This window comes from Mya arenaria, chromosome 11 (assembly GCF_026914265.1).
Source record: "Mya arenaria isolate MELC-2E11 chromosome 11, ASM2691426v1".
Taxonomy (NCBI): domain Eukaryota; kingdom Metazoa; phylum Mollusca; class Bivalvia; order Myida; family Myidae; genus Mya; species Mya arenaria.
Window position 1 is genome coordinate 18,690,465 of NC_069132.1, and position 13,474 is coordinate 18,703,938.

The window sequence follows — 13,474 nt, forward strand, 5'->3', positions numbered from 1 at the left end:
AAAACTTGTATCGTTCAAACTCAAATGTGTAAGCCGAATATATAGACAAAAAGGTATCCGACTGTGTTTCTTATGCCAAGAATCTCGGAGAGGAAGCAAAAGTATGAATATGTGTAGAAATTGTTCAGTTTTGATAAATATTTCACTGTCATATTACGCATAGCTTGGCCGAACCGGTTGATCGCTGTTTGGTCCCATAGATTTTAACATACATTCGGAGTCCGGAACATTAACGTTAAGTGTTAAATTTGTCCTTGTCGACTTCGCGTCTAGTATACCAAATGATAAAATACCAAAATCGCAACGCCATTTCAGATACGTAAACGAGGTTTTGTGATTTTTGAATGTCCAAACCCATTCATATGGTTATATTGCATCTTTCATGTACACCACTGAGGATTTTCTGTTTCCAAATACAAATTTGATTTTGAATTTAATAAAGTGACGTTCGTAAAATTCAAGATGATTTTTTTAAGAACAAAACACTGTAGTTGGCCACATTCATAAAACACGATTTGTTGTTTTCGTTTTCTTCATTTCCTTCTGTGTAACAATCAAGAATATGAACGCTAATTCGATATCAGTTTCGATAGTTCATTTTCTTCCTTGCCTTTGAATACAAATAAACGAAATATGACACGAACAGAGTGTATGTTTTTTGTTAATGTTTCAAATTTCTATGATGAATTAAAAAAAATTGGGTGTTTATTGTTATTTTGAAAAGATTAACATTACAAATATTTCCCTCTATCTAACATGACAATAACTTAACGAAGTAATAAAACAGAGATATGTGAGTTTTGGTTTTATGTTACGTTTGTAATCCCCGTATTTTTTGTCAAATTGACAGTGTATAATGTCCAATCGACATTTCATTTTGCTATAACTAAATCAAAAACAGAACTTAATTTGCCAATTTTTTAAGATGGCTTGCTCTTTGGACAAGACATATATTAGACATACTACAATGTTAGTTATGCATAAAACATTTTAGTTAGACATACATGTAAGAACATGCCAGTTATTTCAAATACCGTGTCAGTAAGACATAACCAAATGTCAGTTAGACGTTATAATATGCTTCCTAGACATAACAATACATGTATGTCATTCTGACATTATGGCAGTTAGAAAAAAACATCACACGTCGGTTAGACATGATAGCATGATATAAAGACATAGTATAGCATCACACGTACACAATAACATGTCTGTTAGACATAATAGCATGTCAGTTAGATATCATAAGGTGCCTCTACATACGTCAGTTGTAGCGTTCAAGTAGTGTTCACTGTAAAAATAGAAGCAGCAAATAGCGAATCGCATCGAAACATCTTTCGACATATAATTTCGTCATGTTCTTGTAGCAAAACATGACCGGTTTTACGAACAATTTAAGGCGAACAAATACTTCCCCTCTTGAAAACCTATACTCCGATAAGACGGTTATCCTAAACATCCAATCATATACCTCAAAAGTCATTGCTTATAGTCAGTAATACGGGATTGTGCAGCCTTGGTGGCATAAAATAGACATTGATTGTGATGTTTCTTTGGCTTTTGTGCCATAAAGTAGTCCTTATTAGTGGGAATTAATAGGCTTTAATGACGTAAAAGTATACATTGATAGTGGGAATTGTTTGGCTTTTTTCTGTTATAAAAGTAAAAAAAAGATGAACTTTATGCCATATAATTAGGGTTTTAGGAAGTGGAGAGTGTTTGCTACATTGCTTTTCGCTGTAGTTTCATTATGTTTGAAAATTATTTGCGTGTTTCGTCTGGGTGCCATTGATCAATGTCTGAAAGCTATTTATGCTAATGCACGAAGCTATATGTAAGTGACTAATAAGACTATTATTTGTATCCATTACTGAACTACTACTGTACACGTTAATTTTCTGTGGCCGTTTTTTAGATTTGAGACCATTGTGTCATATACAAGATCAACCAGTCATAAGTTATACAAAATATGATTCACTCAAAGAAGGAAGTTAAGTTGTTCTTCCGTTCAGAGTATGATTAGTTTTTCTTAAGATTGTTTTATGATGGAATATTATATTGATGAAATTAAAAATTAAAATTCGAGAACTAGCAGGTAAATAATAGTAATAAGAATAATAATAATAATAATTATAATAATAACAATAATAATAATATAACTACTACTACTTCTACAACTACTACTACTACTACTACTACTGCTGCTACAGCTGATGCTGCTGCTGCTGCTACTGCTACTACTACGACTACGACTACGACTACGACTACGACTACTACTACTACTACTACTACAACTACTACTACTACTACTACTACTACTACTACTACTACTACTACTACTACTACTACTACTACTACTACTACTACTACTACAACAACTACTACTACTACTACTACTACTACTACTACTACTACTACTACTAATAATAATAATAATAATAATAATAAAAATAATAATAATAATAATAATAATAATAATAATAATAATAATAATAATAATAATAATAATAATAATTATAATAATACTAATAAGTATTATAATAATAATTATAATAATACTAATAGTAATAATTACATTGATGATGATGATGATGATGATGATGATGATGATGATGATGATGCTGATGTCTAATACATAGTTTATACAAGCAGTGTAAAAATGTTTCAGATAAAACAGACGAAAATGAATGAACAGATAAAAAGAACAATTAAACTGTTTTTCTTTATACTGGTGGCTATCAGTGCAGAACTTCAGGCGGCAAACCATCCAAATCCAACGAAATCAATTCGTCAGTTTAAACCCGAACAAAAAACATGTAAAGTTCTTTTAAATCACACAAGTGCTCAGAAGCTTGTCAAGTCCTTCAATGTATTTCAGCCAGACTTTGCTAGACTCCAGTTACGTTTTTTCAACATTTCCCACGTTGGCTACAGGAATGATGTTATAATGCCATTTGACTGGGTGTGGACGTACTACACAGTACATGGTCTGTTCTCGTACCTCAAGTGGCCTTTGGACTTCGCACTATTGTCCTTCGGTCTCCTCGGTGCAAAGATATTACCAGATGGGCACTATCTCGAGTTGATAGCTGTGAACGCATCTAACTGCACACTTACTATTGGGGAACTTGAAACGACCAAACAAATAGCAGAAGCGCTGAAAGATTTTTCTCATAGTTACATCGAGAAAAGCCGCAATGAGAAAGGTTTAGATTACTCCTACTGGTGTTATTTGGCCGAAATCCCTGGTATCGAAGAGACGATGAAATATAAACTGAGAATATATACTGGCTATCCGTTGTCAACTGCAGGGTATAATTGTTGCCATACAAAGCACAATATCACTAATGCCAGTGATAGTTTTGTGGTATGCAAAAATAAGCAATACACGCAAAGCATTGAAAGCTCTCTCATACCATTTGCAATGAGTTTGGTTGCTTTTACATATTTTCCTATTGCATTAATGAAAGCAAGCAAGCGCCTAGTAAAACTAAACACACGTATGCAACCTCGAAACAACGACCAGAATCGGTACATAAGTGTTGAAGAAAATCCGGACTTAACTTCGAACGAAACGGATGAAGGAGATTTCGTTTATTTAGATGGTACGGCTCCAATATGTTTTACAAATATAGTCAGTGGACTCTTCGGTTTTAGCAGAAAGTACCCATATGCAGCTTCTAGAATTCGTAGGGCGCTCTTTGTCTCTCTTGTGCCTAGTATCATCTACATTCGGCTTCTGGTGTACAATAAATATCTGAAAACGGACACGATGGCAATGTTGAAGCATAATTGTCCGCTTGGATATCTGTCTATGCTTTCAGGATTCGAAAATAGCAGAAAAGTTTTCCTACCGGCTCTTGGTGGTCCATACTGTCTTCTTTTAGCCTATTACATTGCAAGCGTGATCTTTGTGATTCTGCCTTCCGATATCGATAGCATATTTGAGTTAGGATCAGAACGCAATTATTCTTTTTTGTATTTTTCTCCCATGTTCAGTCTGAAAACATTAGAAAAATACTCCCACAGAAATATATTGCGCAAATATGGATATACAAAAGTAAGCGCTATATGTTCTGGCGGTGTTTTCATGTTAACAAATCCAATTTTCTGGCGCGATATGTTTCAGGTGCAATTTCATCGGCTGGTGACCGTGTTTGTGTCATTAAAACATGTGTTCAAAAAGTGTTTTCCATTATGCATAATGTCATTTGTTGTCCTTTGCCCAATCGTGCTAGTATTATTCGTTTTTGAAATAATGATAGTGATTATTCTCTATGGTTTTCCAGTGTTTAACTGGATGTATGTGGTCGTTAAAAGCTACACTAGATTTATCGTCCAGTTGTTCCAAACGCAACCTGTTCTTTCCAAATTGGGTCATTTCATACTCCTGAAATCAGTTTTCAGCATTTTAATAGGCATATTCTTTTTGTACTATGTATTCAGTTTTTGTACAATATTTACGTACACGTTTGGGTTTCTGTCTAGGATATGTGTATTTAGTTTTCTGGCGATTATTGTATATCCTTCAACCTCGTTTGGCTACCTTTTCTTCGGAATTGTACTTGTGTATTACATTTTCAAAATGATAACAGGTTTTGGTGAAGGGTATGTAGAGCTTCTTTCTGAAGCAGTCGAAGCTAGTACAGAGTTGGAAGACGATCCATTCAGGGCTCATGTTTTAGATGGTACCTTAGTCATATCCGATACACAGTTCGGAGGTATACGTAAACTTCAGATTGGTTCAACAACAATCGAGTTGACAATACAGCAGCAAAACATTATTCAAGGTCGACTTGCCTCAGGGAAAGCCAAAGTAAGACAAGAAAACTATAAATCTGGAATTCCAAATGATCTTTTCATGAAATTGGTCTACAAATATCGCCCAGTTCACATTCAAGTAGCTCTTGCAGTTGTAAAGCTGATACTCATCATGTCGCTTATAGCTTTCACGCTCAGCATCATAACTACCAAGCCCTTAGGTGCAAATGAAGGGATATCGGAGGTCATGCATGTCGTGTTTCTCCTTGCCATAGGTGCTCTGCCAAGAGTTTTGGAACTCGCATTTAATAATATGAACCATTCTGTTCAAAAGGATATAAAACTTAGAAAGATAAAAGCCGACATTTTGAAGTACTGGCATGGAGCAGATGTTGGTTTAGTGGAGGAAAATCAAATGAGTAGTAGCAGTGACACCACCCAGTATTAGTTATCAAGCCGAAACTAATAAAAGACCTTCACAGATCTGTCCCAGATTATGGGACTTGGATTCATTAATGAATAGATTTCACCCAACACCATTTGTTTTTTTTTTCTTTTTCACAACACCATTTGTTTTCGCAAGATTTTCAATTGTTATATATTGTATATATTGGTCATAAAATGTGGGTGCAGCTTAAAAATGTTCTTTTGATTATACAAAATTATTTGTTATTTGTGTTATTTTCTGGGCATTTGCATAATTTATTGTCAAAATGAAAGTTTTTTTTAATGTAAACATTTGTACTACTGCTTGTGTAATTTTAAATGTATGTTTTTGTTCTATATCTTTATACTAGTATATGATATTTTCATAATTAACGTGAAATTGTGTCTCTTCGGTCTGGATGTGTTTGTTAAATTATAATTCATGTAGCCTTCGCGTTATAATCATGTTTACATGTGTATAAATATTTCTGTCACAATTTCCTCTTATACTGCATGCTTCCACAATTTTATTATGTACTCTTGTTGACTTTATTCTTGTTGATATATAGCAATAATAATTTTAGTTCAATAGATAAAACTATTAGTATGTATTTTTCAGCTTAAAAATATATGGATGAGTTCGTCTTTGAAAAGACTTCACTGACATTGTTTTTAACATTTGCAAACAGATGTATACATTACCACTTGTACTATTTTTGGGAATAAAGTTATATACCAACATTGTATAATTTATGTTCAGATAAAGCATGTACTCAAAACGAAGAATTGATAATTGCAACTTTATTTTTGGCATTAAATATATATCTCTTAAAACATAGCGTCGTTACAAAGTTTATTTGGAAGGCAAACTTCTACCGAGATTCTCAATAACTGCGGAAGGGACAACCGGGAGTAATAAGGTGGTCTGTTTTCCTACCAACATTTGATATAGAGACATCCAAGTTAGTTGCATTGATATCCCCCGCCAGATTTAGGCAAAGAAGATAACAGGCAAATCACGTGTTGGTGAAATATTCCATCCGATATATGGAATATGGTTGCAGAGTGATGGACATTTATGACAGTTAATATGAGATATGAGTTTGTTTGCAACTATTTGAAAAAAATAATATTGTCCATAGATTTTTAAAATTTGACCTATTAGGCTAGTTTTTGACCCAACGTTACCCCGTTTCAAACTAAAAAATCTGATTAAGTTTCAGGAAAATTGGACCGGCAGTATTGCAAAAATATAGCCTCTAGAATGTTCCCAAGGTTTATCCATCTAAGTTTTGATCTGATGACCTCGTTGTTTACCCGATTTGACCTAGTTTCAAACTATGCAAATATTTCATCGAGGTTAGCATTCTGATTCAATTTTATGAAGTTAAGAGCATAATATATTGCGTATGTTTGTTCTCGGATTTCTCTTATATTTGACCCTATGTGACTCATTTTAAAAGTCTATCAAGATTAAATTAAGGGGAAGATTCTGACAACGGTTTGTGAAAGTCTGACCAATTAGTACCAATATTAAGTTCCGAACGTGAGTTTCAAATAGTTGACCTTACGTGACCCAGTTTCAAAGGAGTCACCGAAATAATCAAGACCGAGATAAAGTTTCATAAATATTGAACCAGACATATTGCCTCTAGAATGTTCCAAAGCTTTTTTTTTTCTAATATTTGATTTGGTTACCTAGTTTTTGATCCCATGTGACCCACTTTAAAATGCTGTGAGATTTCAGCAAGGATAACATTTTGTCCAAGTTTGAACATAATCTTATCAAGCATGACTATGATATTATTCTAGACAATAAAATATTTCACTTTGTGACCTATTTTTTATCAAATGCAATCCACTTTAAAAAAAACTTTTAAATATGCTCAGGAGGTCATCGAAGGGATTCAGATCGAGTTCGACGGATGGTGAACCAAATATAATTCCTCTATAGTGTGTTTTAAATATCTTCCTAATATTTAAAGTGACCTTATTTTTGACCCGTGTTTCTTTTACAAACGTTCAATGTTCATCAAGGGGAACATTTCTGACCAATATTTATACAAAAAGCTACAAAAACAAGCTCAGTAGCAAAAAGTTTAAACATAAACCCGGTTTAATGGCACTCGGTAAACGCCAAAGACATAGAACATAAAATCACAAACAAGAAACATGGAAGAACAGCACCGAACTCCACAAACAGCACAGTGCATACAAACTATATATATAAAAAAAGGTATGTTTATCATGGAGTGTTAGGTACCGCCTTGGAACGGTCAGTAAAATGTAAATTTACTGGGGGGTTAAACAAGTTTATGTGCACAAACCTCAGTCTTATCCAAACAAACCTTAATAAAGATAAAACGCAAAAGGTAAATCTTATCAAAGTATGCATTAACTTGAGGAAATTAACAATAAAGAAAATACTAATTAACTTATAGGTAAACCCCAAGTACTTCTATGATTAGAGATCCCAACTCTATCTGCAGATGAAGGAATACAATTCAGAGCATCTAAAGCAAAAGTTTTCAAAGATACGACGCAGTCATTGTTTGAAACTATAAACATCACACACAGTCTGCCTTATAAAATAAAAGGTTTAAAATTGTGTGATCAAAGAGTTTCATAATAAAAAGCATCATCGTACTAAAACCAAATTTAAACATTATCCGATTAATCCCTACCAATATATTGTTCCGGAGAGAAAGAACCGGACGGATGGACGGACGGGCGGACGGACAACGCCAAAACAATACACCCCCACGCAACCCCTTCCCCGAAACGTTCGGTTCTTCTCGGGAAAATAACAAATCTGTCAACTCATGTGTACTCGAAATGGTGCGTTATGCTAAAAAGTCACCCTTGGGGAATTCTCGGAAAAAAGTGAAAATAGAAAAAGAGATAGTATGTACTTCGTTAGTTTTTATGTCCATTATCAAGGATTTCTTAAGTACAAATGTGTTTGTCGTTCAATCGGAATGAGTGTTTGTATGGTAATAATTAGTAAGCGACTTGTCAACATTATATAGGGGCAGAATTCGAAACAAATTATTTCAAGGGATATGTGAGGAAACTGATTACTTCAATGCTGATTAACGTCATAAAAAGATCAAATAATAGTTCTTTTGTAAATAGTTATTAAAAATTGTGACCGAAAATGAACTATTTTCCCGGGAAGCGCTAGTAAGTTACGCTATTTACAATGAACATTATTTCAAACTTGGATTGACAAATATGCCAGTTGACGTTTTGGTTTTAGTTTATAAATGTTAGTAATGAAATAACTCAATTTTAACAAAGTTAAAAATATTGTTACCAGGCATAAAGTTCGTATGTGATTCTCCTGAAGTCAGGACAAGCTGCCGAACGACAACAGAAGAAATCAAAATAATTGACACCAAAAAATTACCCGGGATATGGATATTTCACTTCTATGTCACTGGGAGGTGTAATGATGCTTACATAATATACCATACGATCCTCAGGGGCAACCTTATTCCAAAATCACACAATGCTCGTGCACGCACGTGGTACCGTCGCGTGACTTGAAACGAAAGTTATTAAAAGACAATATAAAATTACAATTAACGCTTTAACAATGTATTGCACATTATGTAAGTTAAACAATATAAAGATGTGTTCATAACCGTGTACTGCTCTTAATGATATAACTACGATGAAAAACAACAAAAAGTATACATATACGTTTATAAATGGATACAATATACATGTATATAGATGCATCAATCATTTTATATACTGCTTGAAATTGTAATTAAGGTTGGTTTGTTAACCATTTTAAAACTGCTGATTTTGTCTTGTTTGAATCATCAAGGGCTTAGATGTAAAACCACTGCAGCCAATATGTATGCAGTTGACTTAAATACACACAAATTTATTCTGTTATTTTATCTTCCTCCTTAGCAATTAGAACAGTTTCTAAATAGATCGCAAGTTGAGATAATGTAGATAGCAAAGGTATTTGTTTGCATATTGTTCATGAATATAAAACTTTTTTTAAATATATCATCAATTGATCTCCAAAATGCCCTTAAAGGTGTCGATATAAGCCACCTATCCCCTTGATACGAGTTCAGGCATAGAGGCATTACTAGCTGCATTCATTACACAATGGAAAATAGTCAACATATAGATCGCTTTGTTTAATCGATAATAATTTAGCAACTATTGGAATTTAAGGTAATGTTTTTGTTTGATTTGCGAGAAAAAGTTATTTGTTACCATGTGTAATGAAAAGTCAGTGCTGTTTTGATGATTGCGTATGTTTATTTCAAGTTTGTTTCTTTTCCTATTATAAAATGGAATATCTAATGTAAGATTCAATATGGCGCATAGCTCGCGCGGATGGTGGACTGAATTCTTTCCACTATCAGCCAGGTTTTGCATATAATTTCTCGCTTGATACAGGTTATTTCTGTTATTCAAATATTGAAAATAGCTAATAAAACTTTGCTCTTTGATATGCTGTAGGTTGTTTATTTGAATATTTGATGATTAAGAATATATTTTATATAATATGATGCTATTCTTTCACCTTGAAAATTATCAATATAGTCAGGTTTGTTACGTATTTTCCTTATCTGATATTTATATAGATCAGTAAATGAAATTTAAGGGCTTCATTACAAATGAAATTCAATTGTGAAACTAAATTTAGAAAATTCTATGGATAAAACTTTGCTTATATTGTTTTAAATTAAGACATAATCTACTCTATAAATAGCTCATTGTAACTCGAAGGCACACACATGTATACTCGTGGTTAATCAGAAATGTGCTCCGGTATTGGGCCCGTTAAACTCTAGGTCAAGTTGCATTACTCTAAACTTACTTACAGAGGTAAAAAGGGATACTTAATACAGCTTTAATTTAGTATTTTTATTAAACATCTAGTTCAATATGATTAACACTATTTTATTCATTTAATAATGGTACATCAGTGAAGTGTATGGTATTACATTATTGATAGTGCGTATTCACAATTCATAATATTGATCATGGACCACTGTATTTTAAAAGATAAATGAAACAGTTCAAAATATAGGCACATCCTTGATTCTAACTTTTTAATAAGTCCTTAAAGAGATTTTATAGTAACAATATCTGTTAATTGCAACTGACTACAAACTTGTTTACATTTTAATTAAAAAATAAGTTTTAAGTAAATTGTAAAAGATAACTTTGCAAATAATTACAACACTCAGGTCAGGGAATCTCAAATTTATTTTTCAAATGAAATGAAATGATAACAAGATTTTCAAACACTTGTAAAATACGTACATGTATTTTTTTAAAAAAACGAAACAAGTAGCTTACAAGTCTGGCTGATATTCAATAATGTTTCAAGCAACTAGACTCAAAATTACGAATCGGAATTACATTGTTAACTTCTGTAGGGCAATAATGGTAAAAAATTGGAATACCTGAAACCTTGTCTAATCTCAGAAATTGCCATCTTGCTATATTACTTGTAAACATTTGTCATTGATACGATTCTGTAAATCTATATACATCCAAAAACATATCAGCAAAGTGAAACTCATCTATAATTCTAATAAGACAGAATATTTTTTTGTAAAGGACAGAATAATTTTATGTAATAAATACGACCCAGATTTTCAGCATTATGCGTAGTTATGCCGTAGGAAATTTTTGTCACCGATGTAGTACTAAGGTTTTGATTATTTTTACTGTATTTAACCATTAAAACTTTCGATATAATTAATGCTGAACCCCAGTAGCAAGCGAGCGTGCACACACTGCTGAATAACCCACTTAGAAAACCAAACGGTGATTAAATGGAACTTAAGCAGCTGTTTTTTAAGCTTTCTAAATGATTAAATAAGAACAAATTTATATATATTTATATGTATTAAAAAAACCTACTGCAAAAATAATAAGTGTTTAGAAATATGTTGCAAATTTGTTCAGAACTTGTTATTTTTGTTTTGATTGTGTATAGACGGAAAAGTGATTGTGATAGCAATAATTACCGGTATGCCGGACAAGTTAAGATTAAACTGCCTGATTAATGTATGTACCAGCATAAGTATAGTCATAATTCGAAACGATAAAAATAAAAACACCTATTTTAGCAACTGACAATTTCGGCGTCTAAAAAGCGTTAACTGGACAATTCAGCAGCAAGATAATTCGGCCTAGTCAAATAGGCGCCAACAAATTAGGCACCTAGTCGACTCGGTGCCATTAAACTTCGTTAATTAGAACACAAAAACAAACAATAAAAAACCATGGAACATGGAACAACAGCACTAAGCTCCACAAACAACACTCTACCTCTATGACCCTGACTCTATTTGTAGACGGAATGCAATTCAGAATACAATTCAGAGTACCTTATGCAACCCCATTTCTTGGATATTGAGTTGATAATCCCTCGAGGCCTTTCAAATTGGTCGATTCATTGCCCTAATTGACTTCAGAATGGCTGAAGCGCTAATTTCCCCGTCGTCAAAAGAAGTCCACATACCTTGCAGCTTGACGTCTAAATCCCTGTACACTATCAAGTTTTGGCGAGACAAGATGTGCTCAAACACAAGCTCTATATGGCGTCCAACTGTCTCGGCCTCACGCTGCAGCATTGACACACGAACGTAGAACTACAATTGCTGTGACCCACTTTACCGTTGATCCGTCTATGCAATTCTTAAATTGCATATATTGGTGTAAAAGATTTATGGCATGCGCTCGTTAGTTTATTTAATCTTTAACTTTGATGTTTTGATATAGCACTTCATCGACTTTTCGTTATAATAACACATATGTCTAAGTTGGTGCAACTTAACGTGTATGCTACTTGCAGAGTTAGATATCCACTGGTCGTCTATGTATTCACAGAAAATCTCAAGTTGTTGCCTTCTCTCGAAGACGACGGAACGCGCTCTCACAGTGTGCTTCGGCTGCAGAAAGGGGAGGGCAAGGAGGCTCCTTACCAGTCATTACATTCCTTGCCGCTGCTCGTATGTCGTCTTCAGGCCAAGACTCGTCAATTTCCTGAACACAGAGTGTATCCAGTGAAAAGAAAGCCCCTTCATTAAGGCCCATTGGAATACATGGCGGAGTGCAGTCCAAAATTATAAAACATACAATAATGGACAAAATTAAGAAATTGGTGGGGTCGGATTGATAACTGTAGAAAGGGTCGAAGTGATTTTTTGATAATATTTTTATTGCGCTTGTAGAGTAAATATACATTTGTTTATCAGTATTTGTTAAATCAACAATTGCGTACCAGCTTCAAAGTCAATAAGGCATTGCCCTACAGTACCTACAAAATAATTTAGAAAATGCTCAACCATACTTATCGTTTTAATATGTATGTACTTCCCGTTACTTTGCATATTAAGTCATTACACCAGTTTTATATTGAAATGTAACATCATGTCAGTTCATGTTATTGATGGTGGCGACGTCATTTATGCTGTAATTTAATATTACATTCCTTAAATGAACTGCCTTACGGCAATTACGTTCATCAATCGATGAACACAATATCTTCGGATATGTTCGGATCGCAATTTATCGCATAACAATATACATGAAAACTATTGATCATGTTATTGATTGTATTGTATCAGCAGGTCCCGTAAAATATAAATCAACATTTTAGAAAGTGCTAAGTTATTATATTTTAAACGTTTTGTTGCCAAAACGGTTTCAATTTTATGTTTAAAAGCGATTTCAAGTGGTTGATCTTTTCCCGCGATATTGTTACGTCATTTTAAAAAAAATGTTTCCGGTAACAGTCGAGTCGTCCTATTTACAGAATGTGTAAAAAAGGAATACTGAAAGGTAATCCGAAATGAAATGAAGTATTTTTTAAGGTTTCTTGAATAAAATAATTATTGGTGTAAATATAAGGAATGAATTGCGGAGTTGATGTCATTATCGGGAATATGAACGCAATTGGGCTGGTCAAAGTACGCGTGATATCAGTACGCGTGACACACTTAGACCAGCCCAATTGCGTTCATACCCCGATAATGACATCAACTCCGCAATTCATTCTTTAATTCAAATTTAACTCGTAATTAGTTCTTACGGCAATTTAGTCTTCTTTACGCCTTCTTGTCATCAACATAAACACGTGAGGTAACTGCTTTTAATTTACGCCGGACCTCACAAAGGCATGAACGACAAACAACTGCTTGAATGGCTCCTTCCTTTCTTTGAAAGTCCCACCCAAGTGCCATCGCTGTACACGCCTAAGAACATCGAGTTATTGACGTGTAGCAAAAAATCAGTT

At 33.6% G+C, this 13,474-nt stretch overlaps 1 protein-coding gene across 3 annotated transcripts; it reads left to right on the forward strand.

Annotated features, from left to right (window-relative positions):
• The first annotated feature begins 1,994 nt into the window (after positions 1 to 1,994).
• Positions 1,995 to 5,977, forward strand: LOC128207693 (uncharacterized). 3 transcript variants are annotated; one of them, XM_052910762.1, is made up of 2 exons: positions 1,995 to 2,095; positions 2,669 to 5,977. In XM_052910762.1, the coding sequence occupies exon 2, from the start codon at positions 2,684 to 2,686 to the stop codon at positions 5,207 to 5,209; it is 2,526 nt and encodes an 841-aa protein (XP_052766722.1). In that variant the 5' UTR covers positions 1,995 to 2,095; positions 2,669 to 2,683; the 3' UTR covers positions 5,210 to 5,977. The 3 variants fall into 3 exon arrangements, with proteins under 3 accessions (XP_052766722.1, XP_052766721.1, XP_052766723.1); XM_052910761.1 differs by having other exon boundaries at positions 2,023 to 2,095; positions 2,653 to 5,977; XM_052910763.1 differs by having other exon boundaries at positions 2,023 to 2,095; positions 2,879 to 5,977.
• The last annotated feature ends 7,497 nt before the right edge of the window (positions 5,978 to 13,474 follow it).

Bases quoted from the DNA above. Each gene is read 5' to 3' on its own strand.
- LOC128207693 (XM_052910761.1), top strand. From the start codon at position 2,660: ATGTTTCAGATAAAACAGACGAAAATGAATGAACAGATAAAAAGAACA.